At 47.6% G+C, this 20,874-nt stretch overlaps 7 protein-coding genes across 7 annotated transcripts; 2 read left to right on the top strand and 5 right to left on the bottom strand.

Moving 5' to 3' along the window:
- Positions 1-339: 339 nt before the first annotated feature.
- Positions 340-2,634, bottom strand: F4817DRAFT_145578 (nucleoside phosphorylase domain-containing protein). Its single transcript, XM_049297911.1, has one exon. The coding sequence runs from the start codon at positions 2,259-2,261 to the stop codon at positions 453-455; it is 1,809 nt and encodes a 602-aa protein (XP_049158091.1). The 5' UTR covers positions 2,262-2,634; the 3' UTR covers positions 340-452.
- F4817DRAFT_145581 (uncharacterized protein) lies at positions 2,479-4,769 on the bottom strand. The gene is made up of 5 exons (XM_049297912.1): positions 4,587-4,769; positions 4,349-4,512; positions 4,000-4,287; positions 3,543-3,927; positions 2,479-3,424 (listed from the first exon to the last, which is right to left on the bottom strand). The coding sequence occupies exons 1-5, from the start codon at positions 4,699-4,701 to the stop codon at positions 2,697-2,699; spliced, it is 1,680 nt and encodes a 559-aa protein (XP_049158090.1). The 5' UTR covers positions 4,702-4,769; the 3' UTR covers positions 2,479-2,696.
- Positions 4,770-4,949: 180 nt separating this feature from the next.
- On the top strand, positions 4,950-6,598 carry F4817DRAFT_340587 (GroES-like protein; the record flags this gene model as incomplete). Its single annotated transcript, XM_049303655.1, has 3 exons — positions 4,950-5,754; positions 5,844-6,203; positions 6,259-6,598. Coding segments are annotated over exons 1-3 (1,030 nt in total), but the record flags the coding sequence as incomplete, so codon positions are not given.
- A 660-nt stretch (positions 6,599-7,258) lies between these two features.
- On the top strand, positions 7,259-8,587 carry F4817DRAFT_366027 (uncharacterized protein; the record flags this gene model as incomplete). The annotated part of the gene is made up of 4 exons (XM_049306939.1): positions 7,259-7,360; positions 7,419-7,599; positions 7,732-8,000; positions 8,062-8,587. 4 exons carry the CDS (start codon positions 7,259-7,261, stop codon positions 8,524-8,526), a joined length of 1,017 nt encoding a protein of 338 aa, XP_049158088.1. The 3' UTR covers positions 8,527-8,587.
- Positions 8,588-9,032: 445 nt separating this feature from the next.
- On the bottom strand, positions 9,033-11,103 carry F4817DRAFT_359400 (P-loop containing nucleoside triphosphate hydrolase protein; the record flags this gene model as incomplete). The annotated part of the gene is made up of 2 exons (XM_049306154.1): positions 9,033-9,699; positions 9,860-11,103. 2 exons carry the CDS (start codon positions 11,101-11,103, stop codon positions 9,033-9,035), a joined length of 1,911 nt encoding a protein of 636 aa, XP_049158087.1.
- Positions 11,104-13,035: 1,932 nt separating this feature from the next.
- Positions 13,036-15,646, bottom strand: F4817DRAFT_359399 (Pkinase-domain-containing protein; the record flags this gene model as incomplete). Its single annotated transcript, XM_049306153.1, has 3 exons — positions 13,036-13,445; positions 13,496-13,595; positions 13,646-15,646. The coding sequence occupies 3 exons, from the start codon at positions 15,644-15,646 to the stop codon at positions 13,036-13,038; spliced, it is 2,511 nt and encodes an 836-aa protein (XP_049158086.1).
- A 2,984-nt stretch (positions 15,647-18,630) lies between these two features.
- On the bottom strand, positions 18,631-20,679 carry F4817DRAFT_316846 (glycyl-tRNA synthetase; the record flags this gene model as incomplete). Its single annotated transcript, XM_049300734.1, has 2 exons — positions 18,631-19,026; positions 19,078-20,679. 2 exons carry the CDS (start codon positions 20,677-20,679, stop codon positions 18,631-18,633), a joined length of 1,998 nt encoding a protein of 665 aa, XP_049158085.1.
- Positions 20,680-20,874: the final 195 nt, after the last annotated feature.

Genomic DNA, 20,874 nt, shown 5'->3' with positions numbered 1-20,874 from the left:
GATTTATTCAAAAGATGATGCTCTTGGGAAGATGCAAGGCTTGTTTGATGAGGCTGAGGAAGAGCAGATACCTGCTGTACCGTACCTCCCCTGCAATTACCACCTCAAATTGACTAGCGTGACACGCTTACCGTATTTCATTGGTCCGTGTTAGCCCAAGCACGAGCCACTTGTGGCATGGCTGTATGAGTGCAAGATCTTTGTGGCGTGAAAGCCAGTTAAGAGAGGTACCTATCCATGCATTACAGGGGTCCGAAAGGCGGTTCGCGTACCGCACCTTGCAGCACGCGTTATACGGGTCAAATTGCATGGGTACCTAGGTACTCAATGAATCAAACTGCTATAACCGTCAAGTTATGTAATCAATTTCAACTAATCCAAACCTTCCATGATTCAAACTCACTACTTCGTACCTTAATAACAATACCTAACCCTCCTAAAGTCAAGCATCCTTAAACCTCTTCCGCAATACCCATATACTCCATTACCCTCCATACACTCCATAGAACACGCTGCATAGAAGCAAATCCAATCGTACGGTCAAAGGCCCAATCATTTGAGAAAGCTAGAAACTCATTATGAGCCGCATGGAATCTCTTTTGCGTACTGAAACTCCGGTCTCTCCTTATCTGCTGCCACCTGTCCCATTTATTGCCTTGAGCCTGTTTTTTCCCCTCTCGCAGTTGAGGCTCAGTGATATTCCATTCTTTCTGAAAGTCTATCAGTCGATGTCCCAATGGTGCCCAAGCTCCCCCGTGACCATTCACCAAATCAATGCCGTTGACAAGAGTCCTCAGTGCAATCTCAAACCCACACTTGTCCCGTCTAATAGCTTCATCGATCTCATGCTTGGGGAAATGTCCTATTCTGTCGATATACCCAGTCTGCACCTGAGATCCAGGCTGACAATTGCCTGAAGATTGAGAGGTGCTTCCGGGTTGGCAATTGCATTCGGATTGGGAAGGTTGGGAAGGGTCGCTAGGTTGGTGACTGACTCCAGGTTGAGAAGTACCGCCAGGCTGTGAAATAGCACTTGGTTGGTCATTGCTTCCGGGTTGGGGCGTGGTTCCAGGCTGATGACCTCCTCCAGGCTGAGAGTTGTCTCCAGGTTGGGGTGCATCTCCAGGTTCATAACCACCTCCAGGTTGAACAGTATCTCCAGGTTGGACAGTGTCTCCGAGTTGGGGAGTGTTGCTAGGCTGCGAAACGGCTCCAGGCTGGACAGTGCAGCCAGGCTGATCATTGCCTCCTGATGGAGGACGGGCAGTACTAGGTTCAACAGGTCTCTCATCTTCAACCTGTTCTGGAACCACCTGAGACAAGAGATCTTTCGCATACGCAGCAGCTGCTGCAGCAGCATAGTATTTCCAGTCGTCATTCGGATGGGTATCTGCATAGTCGCATACACCACGAATAACAAGACAGGGGAAGTTGTTCATCAGACCCGCTGCTTCCCTCTCGAAACACAACGCCCCCTTTTGTTCAGAAAGCCTGTATCTAATGACAGCGTCATTCATTTCCTGGTTTGCAGAAGCAATTAAACCATAATGGATAACTGAGTCTCCCAGGGCATCTGTCCGTTCAGTCCGTTGCACCAGTACGTTGGGGCCATTACCACAGGTATTCCAACATGTATCCTGTACATTATGGCCTTGGTGTACAACAGTTGACCTATATAGCCTGTCGGTCAATGGATCAGGCTGTCTGCACCTGCGCTGAAGCCGTGGGTGAGCAGCAAGCATAGCCTGGACCTTTTCTCTGATTTGAGAGCCCCGGAGCTCATGCCTAGTCCTGATGGCGGTTACTGCTGTCCTCAGCGCTCTAGGAGGTCTGTTTAAGTACCCAGTGTAATGGAATTCCTGATCTTGGATCGTCCTTCCATAGTCATACTGGAAGACACCGCCATGTTCGCCTTGCTTATCATCCTTAGAGCTGACCACGACATCGCCTAGTCTGATATCGTTCGTGGAGCTTGGTGCGCCACCACCGATACCAACCAGAACGCCAATGCGAATGTTGCGGAAGGTATGTAGCATATCGTTGGCAACATCTGCCGCGGCCGCTATTCCAGGTTCTCCATCCGGTAAAACAGCTATGGCGACGTTGTTCCGCCCAATGCGACCGAGGATGTAGCTGTTATGGTCACCCCGAGCTTGGTGAGTAAGGTTGTCATGTTCCTCGTCTAGAAAAGCAGCTGCAGCCGTAGATTCAACTTTGCTAGCGCTGATCCAGCCTATAGTGTAGTCATTAGGATTCGACATCGTTGATATTGAGCGTATTCAAGTAGTAAGAGGTCAAAAGTTCTTCGGGAATGAACACTGACAGAATAGTGCTTGTGTTAATAGCATACTAAAACCCTTGTAGGCAATTTCAACGAGATTGACACGGGAGAGACGGTTTAATATAGTCCAAATGCAAGCTTCTGAGTGTCTACGATGCGGGTCAATTATCTGAGTATGCAATACCCGTTGAGGCTCAAAATGTCTCTTCCGACCTTCTCTAAATCCCTTCGCAAAAGGCGGAAAAGTATTCATCGGGCATCAAAATAATAGTCATTGCAGTGTCAGCTGGATGAGTCCAGCCATATACAATACTAACCTAAGGACCAATACCAATAACAATCACTAAAAGTCCAACCTCAATTATCCAAAAGCAGTCATATATTACTAAATGTTCCAGCTGAAAAAGTGCTGGCATCAACCAATAGGACCCCATTCGTCACGCAACCTCTGAACTAGGCTATCGATATGCCAGCCTGCCGCTTTAACACGACTCAGACAAGCAACTATATCATTTTGTTGTGTTGGGTGTGTCATTCGTCTTGCCGCAAGCGCGAAAGCCGCTATCATACACGGGTCCCAGCAATGTGTATGTTCTGGTTCACTATTCAACGCAATGCCGCACACACGTCGCGCGTGCCAGAGAGGTGACATATGTGCCACGTCTAGCTCTGAATTCCTATGTAATTCGGCGAGTGATATAGATTGTGGCCTGTTGCTAAGTAGCAAAAGCATAGCGGTGTGGTAGAGAGTATTCGACGAGACGCCAGAGCCGCCGGCAAAGATGACAACGGGAAATGTGGCTTCGCGGCCCTCGACTTCCATCAGCTGCTCGAGCTCCGGAGGACGGTTCATCTGCCATTTCCGTAGTTCGTTGAGAAGTTCTTTCCATTTCGCGACTCGAGATGCTCCTACTAAGTGCAAAACCACAGCTTCGGACGATGCCACGTAATCTTCTGCTTCTGATATCGGAAGGCAGATATTCATTACATCGGTAAGGAGATCAAGACAGTGGAGAGAAGCATGTAAAACTTCATGAGACTGACTATCGGTACCAATATACTTCTTTGTCAGACGAAGTAACCGGTGTATATCTCCGGTGATCCTGTCGGGGGATGTCTGATTTATGAGGTAATATGCAATCTCTTTGCATGTTAATACTTCAATTAGCTAATGGACAAATGAAGGAATGAGGGGGTCGATCTATTAAGAGGAAAAGGGGCAGATATCATACGCCAACAATCTCAATGAGGTGTAACGTACCCAATCTCGAAAGTAAGGCCAAAGAACTAGACCATATTCGCCACTGACTTGCATCGAGCAAACTGAGTTTATCGGGACGAAAAGAGCTTCCGCCTTTATAGAAGGTGGGCTGCCACGTCTCAGGAACATCCTGGACGAAAAGGCGTGTCCTCACCAACACAAAACTGGCCATAAATCGATATTCTAAAAGCCCAGTTTCTGCGCCGGCCGGGTTTGAAAGGGCCCGAAGGTGAAGAGCGCCGACACCACGGCGTTGTATTATCTCTACCGGACGACCTGAAAATATTGCCGAAACCTGGAGTATTCCATCTAGCACGCAAGGTGAAATCATTGCCAGATGGGTAAAAAGATGGCCAAATGTTTGAGCTTGGTCATATACGTCCAGCTACACAATAACATGCGTTCGGAGTTCGCACAATCAGTTCCAGGTTGGAGTTTATCGAGAATGGAGGCTTACCCAAGGGACAATATGATGGCTATAGTATTTCAGAAGATCGACTTCATTGCCTGAAAGCGAACTACGTCCAGCTAGGGGCCATAGGTTGTTTAGGTTCTGGGTATGGAAAGTATTGTTCTCATCTTGCTGAGCTTGTGAATAAGCCATTGGGAATATAGGTCGTGATTCTGAGGGTTTTTCCATATTATCATCCTCTCTTCGGGGCTGTCTAGTGTGATTTATCACTGTCGAAGTAGAGGGTGAACTAGAAGCACTTATTTCGATGGAAGAATCCTTGTTGACGACAAACTAGAAGCCAGGATATTGTGTTAGTTTTTCTCGTGGCAGTATTAAGATGCCATCAACGTACTTCCAAAGTAGGATATTCACGCGTCGCGACAGTTAACGATGGACTCGGATAAGTAGCGCCTGGAAGCGTCCGAGAGTTCTTCTCTAGAAAAGACACGCGGGCAATATATTTGCACGCAACCCCTGAGTCAGTGCAACGCCGGCACTGTGGTTTTTCTTCGTCGCCTATAATGTATTTAGCATATTTTGTATATTTTACATTCTAATGTCTCTTGTATCGTCATTGATAATTGACTTACACTTGCGATGTTGTGCGCGACATCGTTCACAGCCGGTTCGAGTACGCTTATATCGACGCTTCGCATGTTCACGAAGCCCATCATCTCCAGCCGCAATAACAGGTGTCTCCGGCATTATAACAGCCTATCAAATGACATACATGAATATTTTACTTGTGAGTACGTCAGACCATGCTTTCTGAGCCGACCCGATCGAGGTTATAATGCCGCCGAGAAGTATGGCGTGTTCCGAAATAGGCATCTAGATCCGCCCATTCATAAGCTAGATGCGGATCCCGCTACCCCTTTTAGCGATCGGATCGTAAGCGGTTCTATTAGCCGCATCAGCCGCATCGGATAGAAAATCATACCAACTCGTAGAACCATCATATCACCATATTCGCACATGTTGACAAATACGGTATAGAGTCGCCATTCAAGTATGTTATTGAAGACCAGGTTTAGTCGCCGATATAAAGGGCTTGATAGATAGATGCTGTACTCCTATTCCTGAAATCATGCATACCAAATTTTATATCTCTTTGCCTGGTTGGTATCTTGCAGCTCTTACACGATGGTCGACATACCGAAAACCATGAAGGCGTGGGTCGTCACTCGAGCCGGGAAACCTCAAGATATCCTTGCGTTGAAGACTAACTGGCCGACTCCGACGCCACCCAAAACCGGAGAAATCATGGTCAGAGTCTCGTACGCAGCACTCAATCCCGGCGAGATCAAAGTAATGGCCATGGCAGTTCCATGCAAAGCAAATACCATCGCCGGCATGGACTTCGTCGGGGAAGTCGTTCAAGTTGGACCGACCACCCCTAAATCGCCCTCGGATGTGCGCGTCGGCATGATCGTCGGTGGCACGGTGCCAATGATGAATATGTGGCGTGGTGCCGGCGCATTATCTGACTATCTGGTGGTTCCTGCGCATGCAGTCGTCGAGAAGCCCAAGGATCTCGACGAATCCGTCGCGGCTGGGCTCTTGGGAATTGCCGGACAAACGAACGCTGTGATGATGCGAGCCGCCAATTTGCACGAAGGCGACAAGGTTTTAATAAATGGTGCCAGCGGTGGCGTGGGCTGTATTTCAATCCAAGTACTCCGTGGGATGGGCGTGCACGTCACAGCTATCTGCTCGGCGAAGAATGAGGCATTCGTTCGGAGGCTAGGTGCTGAAGAGGTACGTTAATCATGACGATATAACTTAATCTCTAATACTCCGTGGAATAGCATTGATTAGCATAATTCTCACAAGTTTTCCTCTTATAGGTTATAGACTATAACGCTCACAAGTCCCTCCCAGAGTACCTCACTTCTGTGTGTGCGGAACCAGGAAACAGGCCTTTCGACGCCATCATCAACAGCATAAACAATGAACCGCTATATACCCATTCTCCTAAATATCTTAAACCCGACGGAAAATACCTGGACATCGAGGCAGGCCCTTTTGCACTTTTCAAGCTCAGCACCTGGTGGCCCGTCATGCTCGGAGGAACACCACGCGCACGCATAAATATTTTTAGCTACCCAAGCGGCAATTCAGCTAAGGATGCTGCGGCATGGATTGAGAAGGGGTGGATTAAGGAGGTTCCTGTCGATTCCACCTTCGAAATGGACGACGCCCTACAGGTAAATTCACTTGAACGTAAAACTAGCTTCTATTGCTGACAGCTTTTTTTTTAAGGCTTACGAAAGGATGGCATCAAGCAGGGCTGCTGGGAAGATATTCGTGAAGGTAAGATAAGGAATCGTAGCGCTGTTTAGTTTGGTTATTCGGATGATTTTTATATATTGAGTCGAAATAATGCCAATTAAGCACTTGGTGGCCCCTATTAGAACGAGGCGGACTCTGTCTGGTTCTAGTAAAAGGGGGAAAGACCAACTCGGGAAATACCCCCCTTAGATCAAGCAATAAGATGATATGCACCGATTTCAAGGAGGGTTTCACAGAGATATACACAGATACCTTACTCTATTATAGACCTACATTAACACGTATGAGATGATGTGAATCTAAAACCCTGATCATTCAAAATATAACAAGGTCCTTACCTCTGTACTTCGATCAGATAATTGCACCACAAAAAGCTTTATTGTTTTCTTATGGGATAATTAAACCAACTCTATTAGGTAATTTTGTACCTGCATGCAAGATTGATGAGATCAACTGCCTCAAGTAGTGATTGTAGTATGTAGGTACATATCTTTTAGACCTTTGAATATCTACCTCTCATGTACGTCCAGACGCTTAGTACAATCAGTACACCCTTAATTCCAAGGGATTATAAGTACACGAGGGGTCATTACTACTTGTCGGGGCGCACATCTGTCATTCCGGGCAGGTGCCGAGTCTCCTTCCGGGTCCGGGCCGGGTCTACCTGCGAGTACTCCGAACCCATCCCGTTTAGGTATCATCGCAGCGCAGCGTGACTTCCACAACAAACCCATAAGTTCATTCTCAAGTTACAAAAAAAACAATGGGATTTATTTTCATCCTCCTTCCTTTAGCCAACTGAGTCTTTATCCAAAATAAAAGGCTCTCGGGCGAGATTAGGGTCCTCGTTAACATCTTGTCCCTAATACCCCCCTTCAATCACAAACAGTCACTTACTACGTGACAACAACCTCCCTTCATTTAATTTCAAATCCGGCCCTCGTCTTCTATAACAGAACCAACAATCAAGATGGCGGGAGAACTTTGCCGTCCTACCCTTCTCACTATTGTATTCCTGCTCCTTACAGGTCTCTATGGTTTCGTCAAGTTCTCGCATGAGAATGACTATGCTGTATGTACTATATCCCATGATCAAATCCTATCTCAACGAAGAAGACTAATATTCGCAGACCGAAGGTAAAGCAGCAGCAATTGACTTGAAGGAACCTATTCATCTCACCTCTACTTCCGGTCTTCATCTCCTTGTTGAACATCCTATTGTTGATTCTACTCGTCCACTCATTACCTATGCATACACTGAGTCCCTGGCTGCTCGAGAGAGCCTAATGTTTTTCGTCGAACATGGCTTGCGTAAGTAACCCCTTGAGACTGTGATAAGGTTGTATATGCTATTGATGCCTACTACGTGAAAGCGAGCTAGGAATAGATCATATTCCTCCAGAATGTACTATAGCTACACCTCACTAACTCTACCTACTACAGATGGCAGCGCGGACTTCATCTTCATCCTCAATGGACCCACCAACGTCGCCAACCTAATCCCAAGCAAGGCCAATATCCAAGTCATCTCGCGACCAAATGAATGCTTTGATCTAGGCGCCCACGGGGAAGTTCTCCGCAAGAATGGACTGTGGAAGAAGTACAACCGCTTCATCATGCTTGGTTCTAGTATCCGAGGGCCTTTCATGCCATACTGGAGCCGCAGCTGTTGGAGCGACGCGTTTCTAAGCCGTGTCACTAAGGATGTCAAGGTAAATAGCACTATCCTAAAAGCTAACCCGAGTAGTATATACTGATAATACATATATCTAGCTCGTAGGAACAACAGCAACCTGCCACCCCAAATTCCACATCCATCCCACGATCTGGGCCACGGATTTACTCGGCATGGAACTTCTCCTGAACCCACCCAAGAACCCGCCAGACCCATACGCACACCACGAAAGCAACCAAATAGTCGCACTGGGAGGCTGCTACAAGAACCAAGCGCAAGCATCCCGCGGCGAGATCGAAGCAACATATGTGATCAAAAAGGCAGGATACAAAGTCGACGCCATGACAGCAGCATTCCACGAGACCGGAAGCTACGAAGAGGACTGTTCCAAAGACTGGGCCAAGGAATCGGTGCTGTACCAGCACTTCTACAGCAGGACCGCCCATCCGTACGAGACGTTGTTCATCAAGGCGGACAGCGGTGTCGATCCAGCTACCCTTGCCGCTCATACAGAGTGGTACAAACCTCGTGATGGGAATGGCAGCTGGGATATGTGTCGTTAAGAAGGCTAAGATGGCTAAGATGATTTATCTGGCTTGCGCAGCATTACGAGGTGCCGTTGCGCATTGATTGTACTGCGAGTACATACGTATTCATAGGCTAGTCATTATTTTGCTTGCAGAAACCGTGTCGTAAATAACTCGGACATGAGTACATAGTCTCGAACACATGGCACTAGCATGTGGTAATCAAACGAATTCTTCGTTTATATGAGAGCCAGGGGCTACTTTGCAATAACTTTCCTATTCTCACAGGTGTTGAAACCCCAATTGGTGATACACTATCTCTGCTTGATGCCTCAAAGTCAACAGTAAATGCACGAACAACCGTCACTACTCCCTCGAGGGGAAATTTAATTGAACATAACGTTCTCTTATATGCATCCGTCGCTGATATCTCAAGTTTGCCATATACATATGTAACCCCCTATTCATAAACGCCACTACCTTGCGAGCACCTATCTCATGCACCCATGACCGTCGCTATCCCAATAAACTTAATGAGCACCTCACATAAACATGTTAAACCCCTCTCCCTTCTTCTTTGACTCCCCGGGCGCCGTATAATCCACACCACCTATATTCGTCAGGTCTTTCTCAAACGTATCTTGAATCTTAGTCACTTGTTTTAACTGCTTATAATCAACTTCCACCCCGTCGAAAGCAGCGAGACTCTCGGCAGCTTTGATGACGTTTTTGATCTGGCGACCGTTGAGGTCGTGTTCAGCAAGATCCTGGAACTCTTCCTCGTTTAGGTCGACGCCGCCGGGCACGCGGTTACACAGGTTACGCCAGATCTGCAGGCGCGACGTCGAGCTGAGGTCTGTGTACCTGATTGGAACGTGGATGCGACTCTTAAAGCCCTCGTCGAACGTGCTGACCCTGTTCGTGGTGAGGAATAGGATGCCACCATAGTACTCGAGCGCCCGCAAGAAAACGCTCACCATCGCGTTCCGCTGCACGTCGTGGAGTGATCGTTGTTCGAGGAATACGTCAGCTTCGTCTATTAGAAGCACTGCTTTCCATGTCGAGGCGAGATCCATGATCCGTAATAAATTGTGATCGAGATAGCTACTGTTTACACCTAAATCGCCGGACGAGACCATGTATAGGGGCCGCTTGACGTATTCCGCTACGCACTCGGCAGTTAATGTCTTGCCAACTCCAGGTGGGCCACTATCCAGATATCACGGTTAGCTAACGTTCCTTTTAAATATCATATTATGTGCCTCAAATGTAATATAGTCCGATACTAAATGTTACTGGGGATATCCTAAACAAGGCTGGGCCCTTCTGGCGGATCCAGTAACGGATAAGGAAATTTGGGAATACGTACTGCAGCACACACACGAGCCCCTGGCCCTTCCCCTTCACGATATCGTCAAACCCGTCCCGCTTGCTCGAATGCGTAGATACCACGGCCTGAACAGTTTTTTTTGTTGCCGGGTCGAGCACGAGATTGTCAAAACAGTGGATGTTCCATTCAATTGGCGAAATATTATCCACGAAGAACTCAAGGAACTGCTTAACTCCAAACGCGTACCCCCGAACAGTAGCGTTAGTAATCGAAGCGTCGTCGTCGGATAACTTATCGAAAGTCTTCGCCTCGCGGACAAAATCGATTTCATTTATGGTCGTCTTATGACTAGAATTGATAGAGCTCATGGGCTTTCCGAATTCTTCGACATCGAATGCGTCGTCGGCTTCGAGCCTATGGTATGTCTCGCAGTCTATCATTATGCGCCCTTTGACGTTGAATTTCGCGTAGCCCCTTTCGGTCTTCTTGAGCCCAACACCGTTGTATTGCTCAAAGTGCTGCCCTATGTAACTTTCGAATTTCCTGCCACGCTCGATTAACTCGGCGCGAATCTCGACACTATTGTCTTGAAGGTCAAGCGGGATGGCGGTGAGCTCCGTTAACTGCCGCGTTCCCGCATACTTCTTGATAGACAGCTCCGCCCTCCTCGTACCAAGCGCGTTACCATCGAAGTCGATGAAATTAGCCCAGAGGTTTAGGTGAGGATTGTCGCCCTCCTCATACCAGCAGCTGTGGACGCGGAATGCGCGGTTTTGGTTGAGTACTTTGGCGTGTATGATCTTGTTTGGCGGGAATAGGGTCCATAAACTTTCGTAAGGGATAGCTCTGAGACCAGAAATACACTTCTCGTAAGCAGAAATATCGTTCTCGAAGTGAGATTTGATCCAGTTTATAAGCAGTTCTAGTTGAGCTTTGGAGTCCTCGTCGTTCTTGAACCGATCTAGACCCTCTGATTCCAGCTGCTTTCGGTAGTGGAACAGCGAATAGTACGGCGTCTCGATCTGTACATCATCGACATCTATGGGGTCGTCTGGGTAGTCTCCAATAATATCTTTCAGTAGTTGCCGAAGTGGTTGGGGGTTCACATATAATCGAGTTGTATCAAGCTCATCGTCGTCATAATAGTGCTTGACAACACAAAAGGCAAACAGCCGCCACCAGTCCTTCTGTTCAGGCTTCTCAGCTTCCTGTTTCCGTTCGGCAAAGTATTGTTCGTCTTTTTCGTTCCAGCGTTGGTCCAGATGCTTGATTTCGCACTTCATAGTCTCATCCACTACTGCAGTCGTTGAAGACGGGCTCTCCTTCTCAGCCTCGTTGTCAACCTTCTTTTTTAAGCCTTTCCTAAGGCCCTTGGTTAGTCGCAACCATACGGGCTTCGCATTTGATGCAATCATTTTTTCGCAGCTCATTGTTGCCTTAGGCAAGGTAGGTATATACGATGTTGCAAAGAGTAAAGCTGAGAACTAAAAATCAGATGTACACTTCGAACTTTAAGTATTAGATGTGAAGTATAAGTTTCACCGTGTCAAATGATCCTAGATATTAAAACAGTAAAATGGAGGATGCAACGTATTAATAGATGATGGTTTAGTGATAGTGACAGTGACAAGACAAAGGGTATGAATGTTCGAAAGCGAGGGAAATATGCCGAACTTATGACTGTGCTCTCTAGTCACACCGTGGATTAGGTACCTTAGGTAGTGTAAGATGTAGATACCTTGTAAATACCTACCTAGGTAGATATTGTAGGATAGGTATGCTAAGCAGGCAGGCTGCAGTCACTGCAGGAAGCTTCTAACCATGTAGGGCTTCTCCGAGGGGCGGTACCTAGCTGTTGAGTGATTGGAATAAGGCAACCTAGTCAGCCAAGTGAGGCAACCTGACTACCTTGCTGCATAGTACGCTTTCACATCCTGGGACAGAACTGCGCCGAGGGATAGTTGGATGGACCGTTGGATGCAATACATCATGATCAGCTCTGGGTATAAATACTGTACAATATATATTATAATGTACTTAATAGGCAGGTACCTGTAGGCGTGTCCGTACGAAAGATAAATAAATAAAATCGCACGAGTTTGCTAGGGTTTAGAAACGCAAATAACTGACCTAGACATATAATTGTTGGTTCTAGGTTTCTCTTACTAAGACTGTGAAGGATAGCAATGGAAGCAAAGCAGGTACCTAATGTAATACTGTACTACCGTACCTGCGTACTGCGCACTGCGCACTTTGCGGCTAGCGTAGCACGGACCACCTATTAGCAGCTTCGGGATTCCCCGTATCAGCCCTATTACATTAGCACTTGAACATCGAATTACTTATGAGACATCCTAATACAACTACATGTATAAAAAGGTCTAGGTTCACTATTCGAACTACAAAGACAACGCAGCAATATACCAGAACCAACTATAAAAGGGGGCCACGTATGTCCTTTGTAACGAACATTAGCTGCAAATACCACGTAAGAATACAAACTAACCAATTATACCGATTTTATATCATTTTGGCCCCCAGCTGTAAGCGGGTATACGAACTATCGAATCGCTAAGTGGACACCAAGTATCCGTTGCCAACATCTTCAATACCGGGTAGAGATAGATTATAACCACGATAGCCATGTAGAAAGGAATCAGTTAGCGAACAAGCTTTTGGAACGCATGTCTGGATTGATTTGCATATCTATACTATCGGGTTACGCATTACCTTTACCGCACGCCTACGCTCGCAAAATCGAGCCTCAAACACACGCACACGCACAAGCACACGCCTCCAAAGGTAAAAAGCTTCCAAACTCTCCGTGGTATTGATCGTGTCTTCGCAAGTCTCTTCTATGCAACCAGCCATTTGCTATGAACCTAGGTTAGGGTGCTATTCGGCTCTTTAGTACGGGGACCCGGTAACACCACACGTGTTACCGTGTCCCCATGATGCAGCCTCAATCCATGGATATACCGCATATCCATGTCAATCATGCAAGTGCCTCGTCTATATGTTCCAAATCGTGACCGCGTCTCATGCAAACCTTTATGAATCAGATGAACTGCTATCCGCCAACGCCCGCAACCTTGAGGGGTATAGGGGAATCGACAAGCAGCTCCTAGACCCTAACACTAACAAACATGAGGTGATCTTTACGTCGGAGGGGGGGAAATTAAGGGGGATAAAGTATTGTAATTAACCATGCCTGTTTATTTGGCATGCTTTCGGAATGCAAGTAATTCGGAGAGGCTCCCGAGCGGGCAACCGTGCTTCAGGAAATCGTGCTGCAGGAGTTCATCCGCCGAAGCACGACTCTTGACGTCCACGCACAAACAGACAGACAGGAAGGCTTTCAGCTCCTTGCTGAGCTTCTCTGGCTTCTTTAGGCGTGGTGTACCGTTGGTTGCAATAAGGTAGAGAGCCTTCAGAGGCTCTTCGTTAAGATATGGAGGTTCAGACTCGATCATCTCGATTGCCATGATACCTAGTGACCAGATATCGACCTTCGGCCCGTACTCCTTTTGCTTGACGACTTCGGGAGCCATCCAATAAGGAGTTCCGACCATGGTTGCTCGTTTGGATTTTGTCTCGGTGAGCTTGGCGCAGAAACCAAAATCAGCTGAAATTTTGTTAGTACCTGCGTAATAAGAAAGGATCCGCAGAACTTACTAATCTTCACGTTTCCGCGAGCATCTAGAAGGACGTTGTCACTCTTGATATCACGGTGGATAATGTTCTGAGAGTGCAGATGTTGTAATCCAGAGCAAGTCTTCAAGTCTCGTTAGCAAAGCCAAAATAATGAATTTCTAGCACACTTACCTCGAGGCAAATTGTCGAGATCTGTTCCTCAGTAATGACTGGGTTGTTATCGATGACATCCGTCAAAGCACCACCCTCCATGTACTCCATGACGACCCATAATTCGGCGTTGTTGTTCCGTAAGAAAGCATCAAGGAAATTGACAATGTTTCGGTGTTTGCTGTCCTTCATGACCATAATTTCGTTGACGATGAGCTCCTTGCGTGGCTGGTGTGCCAAATCCATCTGCTTAATAGCAACCTGAGCTCTGGCTCCCTGAGAACGAAGGACTTCTCTAGCAACCCCAGAAACAGCGCCCTCCTTGACCTTTGCCACATAAACTGAGCCCGAAGCACCCTGTCCAATCTTCTTCTGTTTGGAGTACGACAGGTTAGGGTCATCTTTCGAGACGACTTCAATTAGCCTTTGCATGACCTCCTTTTCGGACATAGTAGACATGCGAACATCCTGCTTCCTCTCTGCCGCCGTGGGCTTAGCTGTTAACGCAGCCTCTGCAGCCTTGACACCGTCATTTTGCTGGGCTTGGCTAGGCTTGGCTGGGACATTTAGAGGCTTAACAGTAGCAGGCAAACGTGCCTGTGCCTGGTTCTGAACCTGGCCATTATTCGGGTATCGAGGGGCTGTTGAAGGCTGGTCGTTTCGCGGCGGTATACGTTGTGTTTGGCTAGATTGCGAGGTTTGGACGGGGCTCGAGCTTGTTTGAGAAGTCAATGCAGGCCTGTTAGCAGTCGAGGGTGCCGAGGCGCTAGGCGCTGGTGGAGCAGGCCGTTGAGCGCGAAGACCGCCAACTTGCTGGTTGGCTAGTTTGGGAGCAGGGGGCGCCGCTCGGGTAGGATTGTAACGGTCTGCTGAACCGGAAGATCCGCCGCCGTATCCGCCAAGCTCTTGCTGGGCCATAGGCAACTTTTTCTGTGGGATAGAAGCATTATAAGCCTCTAGGTCCCGTCGGTTTTGTTCCTCGATCTCGCGCTGCCTCTGGAGCTCAAGCTGCTTCTGGCGCTGTTCTTCGCGCGCCGCATCCGGTGACTGACCATAACTACCGCCTACGTTTTGTGCTGGCTGCCGCTGCTGAGACATGTCTGGGGGATTTGGTCGTATCGGAATAGTAGTGGGTTGCTGCGACGGTCCATTACTGTAGCTGCGCTGCGCGGGTGGCATCGGCCGTGGGGGCGCGACAGAAGTACCGCCGCCGCCATATCCCAGCTGCATGTTCTGCTGACTACCAGGAGGAGGCGTTGGGGTAAGACTTGGGAACTGCTGAGGATTCTCTGCTCTCTTAGTGAGATCAGAGTAGAAGTCCAAAACCTCGAAAACGGCTTGAGGATTTCGTTCATAATCTTCTTTGGTAATTGCGGAAGAGTTCAGCAACTTCGACCATTCTGGCGGCAATCCTACAAATTGACCCGTCTGCGGATCGAAACCGACGTGAACCGCATGAGAAAAGTTGGTCGGATTGCTTACTCCACCCATTGTCGGACACCGGCCATATAAAAGGTCAATCCAATCGTAGAGATCATCATCACTTTTAACCCTAATATTTAAGGTTCTAATGGTGCCATCGTCATCGCCAGGACTGTTGGAAGTCCCTTGCGCGTGTCTCTTGATCTCGAAGATGGTACCGGCAGCCTCGACTCGGCCAACATTGACAACATCCTTCAGATAAAGAGTATAAGAAACCTTGCCACCCTCGGTCTTGTGAAAGTCGAGAGCTTCTTTGCGCAAGATAAGGTATTTTTGCTTCCATGGCTGGATAAAGTTCCTACTCTCTTTGACCTGCGCCCAACCCTCTTTTATAACCGCGACGCCTCCCATGCCATCTGCCTGGTTCGATCGCTCACGAGCCAATGGTAAAGAGATGGTAGACCCGGTATATGTAGAAGTCGCGGTGCGCGTAATAGGTGACGAAACGTTCGTCATGCTTCCTGGATAATTAGTGCTAGGAGTAAGGTTGAGACGTGGTTGTTGACTGGTCGGTGGTCTTGGAGCGGGGCCGGGATTCATAAACTGCTGGTTGTAAAGTCCACTGTAGTTCTCCATAATCAGCTGATATGTTCTTTTTAATATGACCACGTATGCTGCGTGTTGAAAATCAACCCTTATAAGGGGAACTCATTTCTTATCACTAAGATCGGGATCAGGCTGGGACTGGTTCACGAGTCTGGAACCTCCCTTTTTGACAATGAAGTAAGTTGCGCCCATAAAATAGAGGTAGTCGGCTTGATCGCATGTGGATTGATTGGAAGACACGTACCTGTTCGGCGCCGCCATTGTAGACAAAGCCTAAAGAATTCAGTTACGACGGTGGTTTCCTACAATGTAGAAAAACCAATGCCTTCGCCTTCAGGGTTTATGAGCGGAAAGCCTAGTTCAGGCGGCTTTGTTCGATCCGAAGCTAGAGCGCCACATCCGTTAGTCCTCAGTTCAATCCTAGAAAAGATCCGACTCAATTTAAAATGACAGCTGAGGGGTTCGGCCAACTCACACCGACAGAGATCGCAAGATATGTTGCGAAAAGAGAGTAATCAAAAATCGATTTCAGCATAGGTTGTACGTCTCGGCTTTTGCCCCGATAAAAGAGAACAGCTAAGCAATGGAGCTAAATTGCTTTCGAGGGCAGTGACCACCACAGGAAAGGTCTACAGGAAAGGAAGGTTGTGACTAAGGCCGATCTGTCTACAAGTCGATTCGAAGCGGAATCTCGGTCGGTCGGGAGAAACAAAAAAACGAAGGGGTCGACTTTACATCCGAAACCCAAGCATTAATGCCGTGTCGAATATTCGGTATCCATTAGCTGGCACCTCGCGTGTCGACGTTTTGCTTGTTCGTCGAGATGAGGGGACTAAACAAATAACGTAGTAAAACGTATAAGTTGGTCGACCGTATTCGACTGCTTAGATGTCCGAATATAAGGAATTTTATCTATGTGTGTGGGTGTGAAAAAGTAACAGTTCCTAGTTTTGGCCCGGGGGAAGGTGAAATGTAAGACATGGGATGTCTAGTCAGCAAAGGAGAAAGGGGTTCATGTTGAAGGGGGGGGGGCTTTCAACTTTAGGTACCGCTATATGAAGGAATGATTGATTGATTGGCGTTGGAAGGGTCTCCCCTAAAACCACAGGGGATTTATAAGTATCATGTACATCTGATATATCTTATTTTATAAAGAGCGGACCGCTTTCATTTCGGCAAAGTGGATACCTCCAACACGTACTCAGATACATAGATACATTAATAAAGGTGGTCACGGCCTTAGTGGTTTCAATGATATTGAAGACGCTAATAAACGCTAGTTAAACGAATGACAATCCTCGAGAATTCCTAGCCTTACCTCACCTCTTTACATACATTGGTTGTACCCAGCTTATCATCCCAACTTTTCCTCTTAGACAAACCAACCATATGCGTATATATATGAATGCGTATATATACTCCTTACGCCCCTATAGACAGATATATAGATATATTTGCCACATTTGTTCTATTAAAGATTATCGATTTTCCTTCTTAAGGTGTGATGGCCCGAAAGACAAGACTCGAGTAGTTCTAGGTAACGGCTCTTGGCGGTAAATCGAGGTGCCTCGAGGCTGGAATTAGTCGTGTCGTTGTTTCATTCAGGGTCATATATGAGTCTCGACAACATAATACATAATACTACCTTTAGGGGCGACCAATAGCCTACCACATCCTGCGGCTCATCGTGCATCCTAAAAAGGCCTTATCACCTACCGGGTTCCGATGAACTATACCAACATGTCAAGTATTAGCAACAACTCTGGCTGTCAGCATGCTATCTCACAGACTCGCTCATCCGAGCAATGCGGTGTAATGAATTGCGATCCACTCATACTATACATATTAGACTTATAGTCCGCTTAGACTACATATAGATGAGAGAGACATTGGTCAGCCGAACAGAAAAGACGAAAGACGCGACCGAAGCTCGCCGGATCTCATATCTCTTCCCGTCATAGCATTGTTAGGCGTCCCGAGTGCTACCGCGGGAGGTGACAGCTAACATTCTACGAGTCGAGCAGAACAGGCTTAGATCCCTTCGCCTATGCAGGCATGAGGAGGAGCGCAAGGGTTCCCACAAACAACCAACAAGCCGGGAGCGCTCAAATTAGAACGAATCTTTTTTCTTCTTCTCTTCCTTCCCGGGATGACAATAATAATAATTCCTCTTCCATCCACTGCCCCCCCAAAAAAAATCCACGAAGCACCTCCTTATGTGTCTTACCCAACCCAGTTTTGTCAACGGCCTGGGTGTACATACGACGGTTTCACTCACAACCTAGCCGCGGTCTTTCTGCGGAAGCGTGCCGCCAAAGCAGCGAACCTCAGCTGATTCTCGGCGATCGTAACCGCGCTTGGGGGTTCGTTGCGGCGAATCAGCGGTTTCGACTTTCCAGAATCTCGCTGCGGTACTGAGGTATTGAGAAACAGAGACACTACCCTTCTTGCATTGGTTTCGCCAGTATGCGGATCTGTCGCAGAAATGCTAGTGCTTGGCATGCCGTCGAACCACCCCTTGCTTTAGCTGTTGCGCGTAATTGGTTACGGACTACGTGGTTTGCTACCTGTTAGAATACCACATGAATTTCTTATCCCATAATAGGATACCTTGATTGTCGCCGAAAACTACTGTTGATCTAACCTATAGCTCTTATTCCAAAATGATTAAAAGTTATCGGACAGTAGGAGATAATTGTAGATCCCTAAAGCAGCACTCTTTTAATCTAGTGGTTTGTAGAATTATTCCCAGGTAGAAACTCTTTGTTGCTTAACCCCTGTTAGCGGGCGGGAACCCGCACGTGGCCCAAGATCTACAGTTGAAACTACATCTGAGAACGAAAATTAGTAATAACTAAGCCTTTTAATATCTATGGTCTGTCTACGTATCTGGCCTTGCTTGCGACTGAGGCCTCCTGCTTATTCTGTCTCTGCAATGAATAGCGTTTCGAAGTATCTAATACTAGGTATGAGCCACATTAACGAGTGGCGACCTCGATCTCTTGCCCTTCAAAAATGGGTAGCTCAGCCTCAACATCTTTCCACTCTTTGCTCCCGTCAACTACGGACTGGATCGCGGCAATGATCTTATCCTCATCTGCACGAACTTGTTTAGTCGAGTCTCGATCTCGCAGCGTGATAGTGCTGTCTTGAACAGTCTGGAAATCAACCGTAATGCCAAGTGGCGTGCCGAGTTCATCGTTACGGCTGTATCTCTTTCCGATCGTTGCGGAAGAATCGTCGATACGGCTAGAGACTCCAATTTTCCTAAGTCGCTGAGACAGCTTATAGCAAATTGGTTTGAACTGCTCGTTGGATGATAGTGGAACGATGAGCACCTTTGTGGGGGCTACTGTTGGCGGGAACGAGAGAACCTAGATAGAATTAGCAACTTCATTATCCTATGGGAAGGGAATTGAGCATACGCCACGCGCTTCGTCGCCGCCCTCGCTGGCTCGAGTCCAGAAGTTGTGCTCCATAAGAGCGTAAAGTATTCTGCCAATACCAAAAGAGGGCTCGATGACGTTGGGTGTGTACTCCCTAACGTGCTCAACTCGTGTGCGTCGCTCGATAGTGATAAGATCCTTCGGGATCTGAGCCTTTCCGTCACCAACACCGGGAACTTCAACAGTAATGCTCCCCTTTTCGCTCAGGTCCTTTGCTAGTGCTTCTCGCTGGTCCTGCGTAGTCGCCAAAATAGCGGCCTCCACCGTCTTGCCATCTTTCTTGAAATGGGGACCAAACTTCTTCTTGTTCAGATCAACCTCCCATTCCTCGATAACTAGCGGCTCGGCCCGTTGTTCGCGAACAATAAGGGGGGCGCCGGTCCTCTTAGCATGAACACTCAGATCGTAAGCGCTACGGTCCGCACATCCAACACATTCAACCCATCCGTAAGAAGTGAGAAGTTCTGCATCCCAGCAGTCCGCAGCGTAGTGAGCCATCTCATTCGCCATATGCTGTCTAAAGCGTATCTTGGATTGATCAACACCAATCTTCTTAAGGAATAGATGAATTCGGGCCATAAAGTAACCAAGAGTCTCGTTGTCGACGATGCCATCAGTTACTGCCTGACCAATGGATATCTTTTCAACGTGCGTTTTACCGGAGAGCTGAGTTGTGCGGTTCAATAGTACCAGTTCAATGTCTTTGACTTCCTGGAAGCGTGGGTGCTTCTTTCCACCATCAGGATCCACGAAATGCTCAATCTCCGCCATCAGGAACTCTCGTACTCGAAGTAATCCAGCTCGAGGCGAGATTTCGTTTCGGTACGACCGGCCAATAGACGCCGACGCAAACGGTACTTGGCCCTGGTTGAATTCTAGCAGCTTGGAGAAGTTCAGGAACTGTCCTTGTGCGGTTTCTGGTCTTAAGTAACCGGGGAGATTGCTGCTGGGGCCAATAGCTGTCTGGAACATCAAGTTGAAGGCAACAGGCGGCGAGGGTTGCACACCAGAAGATGGGTTCCTGAGATCATATTTCTTGATCAACTCGCCAAGTTCTTCGCCATTGTAGTTGTCAATCCTGGCCAATACTTCCTCGTATTCCTGAACAACAGCATCGTCAAGTTTAACAGCCTCTTGCACGCCCTTAGCCTTTCGCTTCTTTTTCTTAGGGTCTTCTTCTTTCTCCTCAACCTTCTGGCCGCGGGCCTCCTTGTCTCCTTTTAGTCGGCTTTCGAGTATTTCCTCAACGAAGTGGTCTGCTCGAATGATCTCGCCGTTCTTCAGATCTTTGCACATCCAGTCGGCAAACTTGTCCACATGACCACTTGTCTTTAGGACCTCATGCGGAGTCAAGACTGAGCAGTCAACTTCCAGCATGTCCTCCTCGAGCACGAAATGCTTCCTCCACACATCAATGATGTTTGCCTGGAGACTACAGCCGGGTGGGCCATAATCGTAGAGACCAGCAACACCTCCATAGATCTCAAACGAAGGGGTATAGAACATTCGCCGTCGAAGCATCGAGTCCAGGGCGGGACGATCCAAGGGTTGCCCCTTGAGAGTAGTAGCAGTCGTCGCCATATTTGCGTTTTCACTATCTGTTTGTGTACCGTAAGGATATGAGGCTAGCTTCGAGGTGGTGAAGCCTCTCAAGTTAGAGTTTGCGACTGAAGGTCTACAAACGTTACCAATTGTAGTACTTAGAGATAGTCTTGTAATAATTCCAAGAGTCCTCGAGGACAACTTAGAAGCGAAGCGAAAGGGAATTGCGGGGAC

The sequence above is a fragment of the Daldinia loculata genome (assembly GCF_022478755.1).
Source record: "Daldinia loculata strain CBS 113971 unplaced genomic scaffold F4817scaffold_31, whole genome shotgun sequence".
In the NCBI taxonomy this organism is placed as follows: Eukaryota; Fungi; Ascomycota; class Sordariomycetes; order Xylariales; family Hypoxylaceae; genus Daldinia; species Daldinia loculata.
Note: the sequence above shows the minus strand (reverse complement) of the source record. Positions and strands in the feature narration are given on the sequence as shown.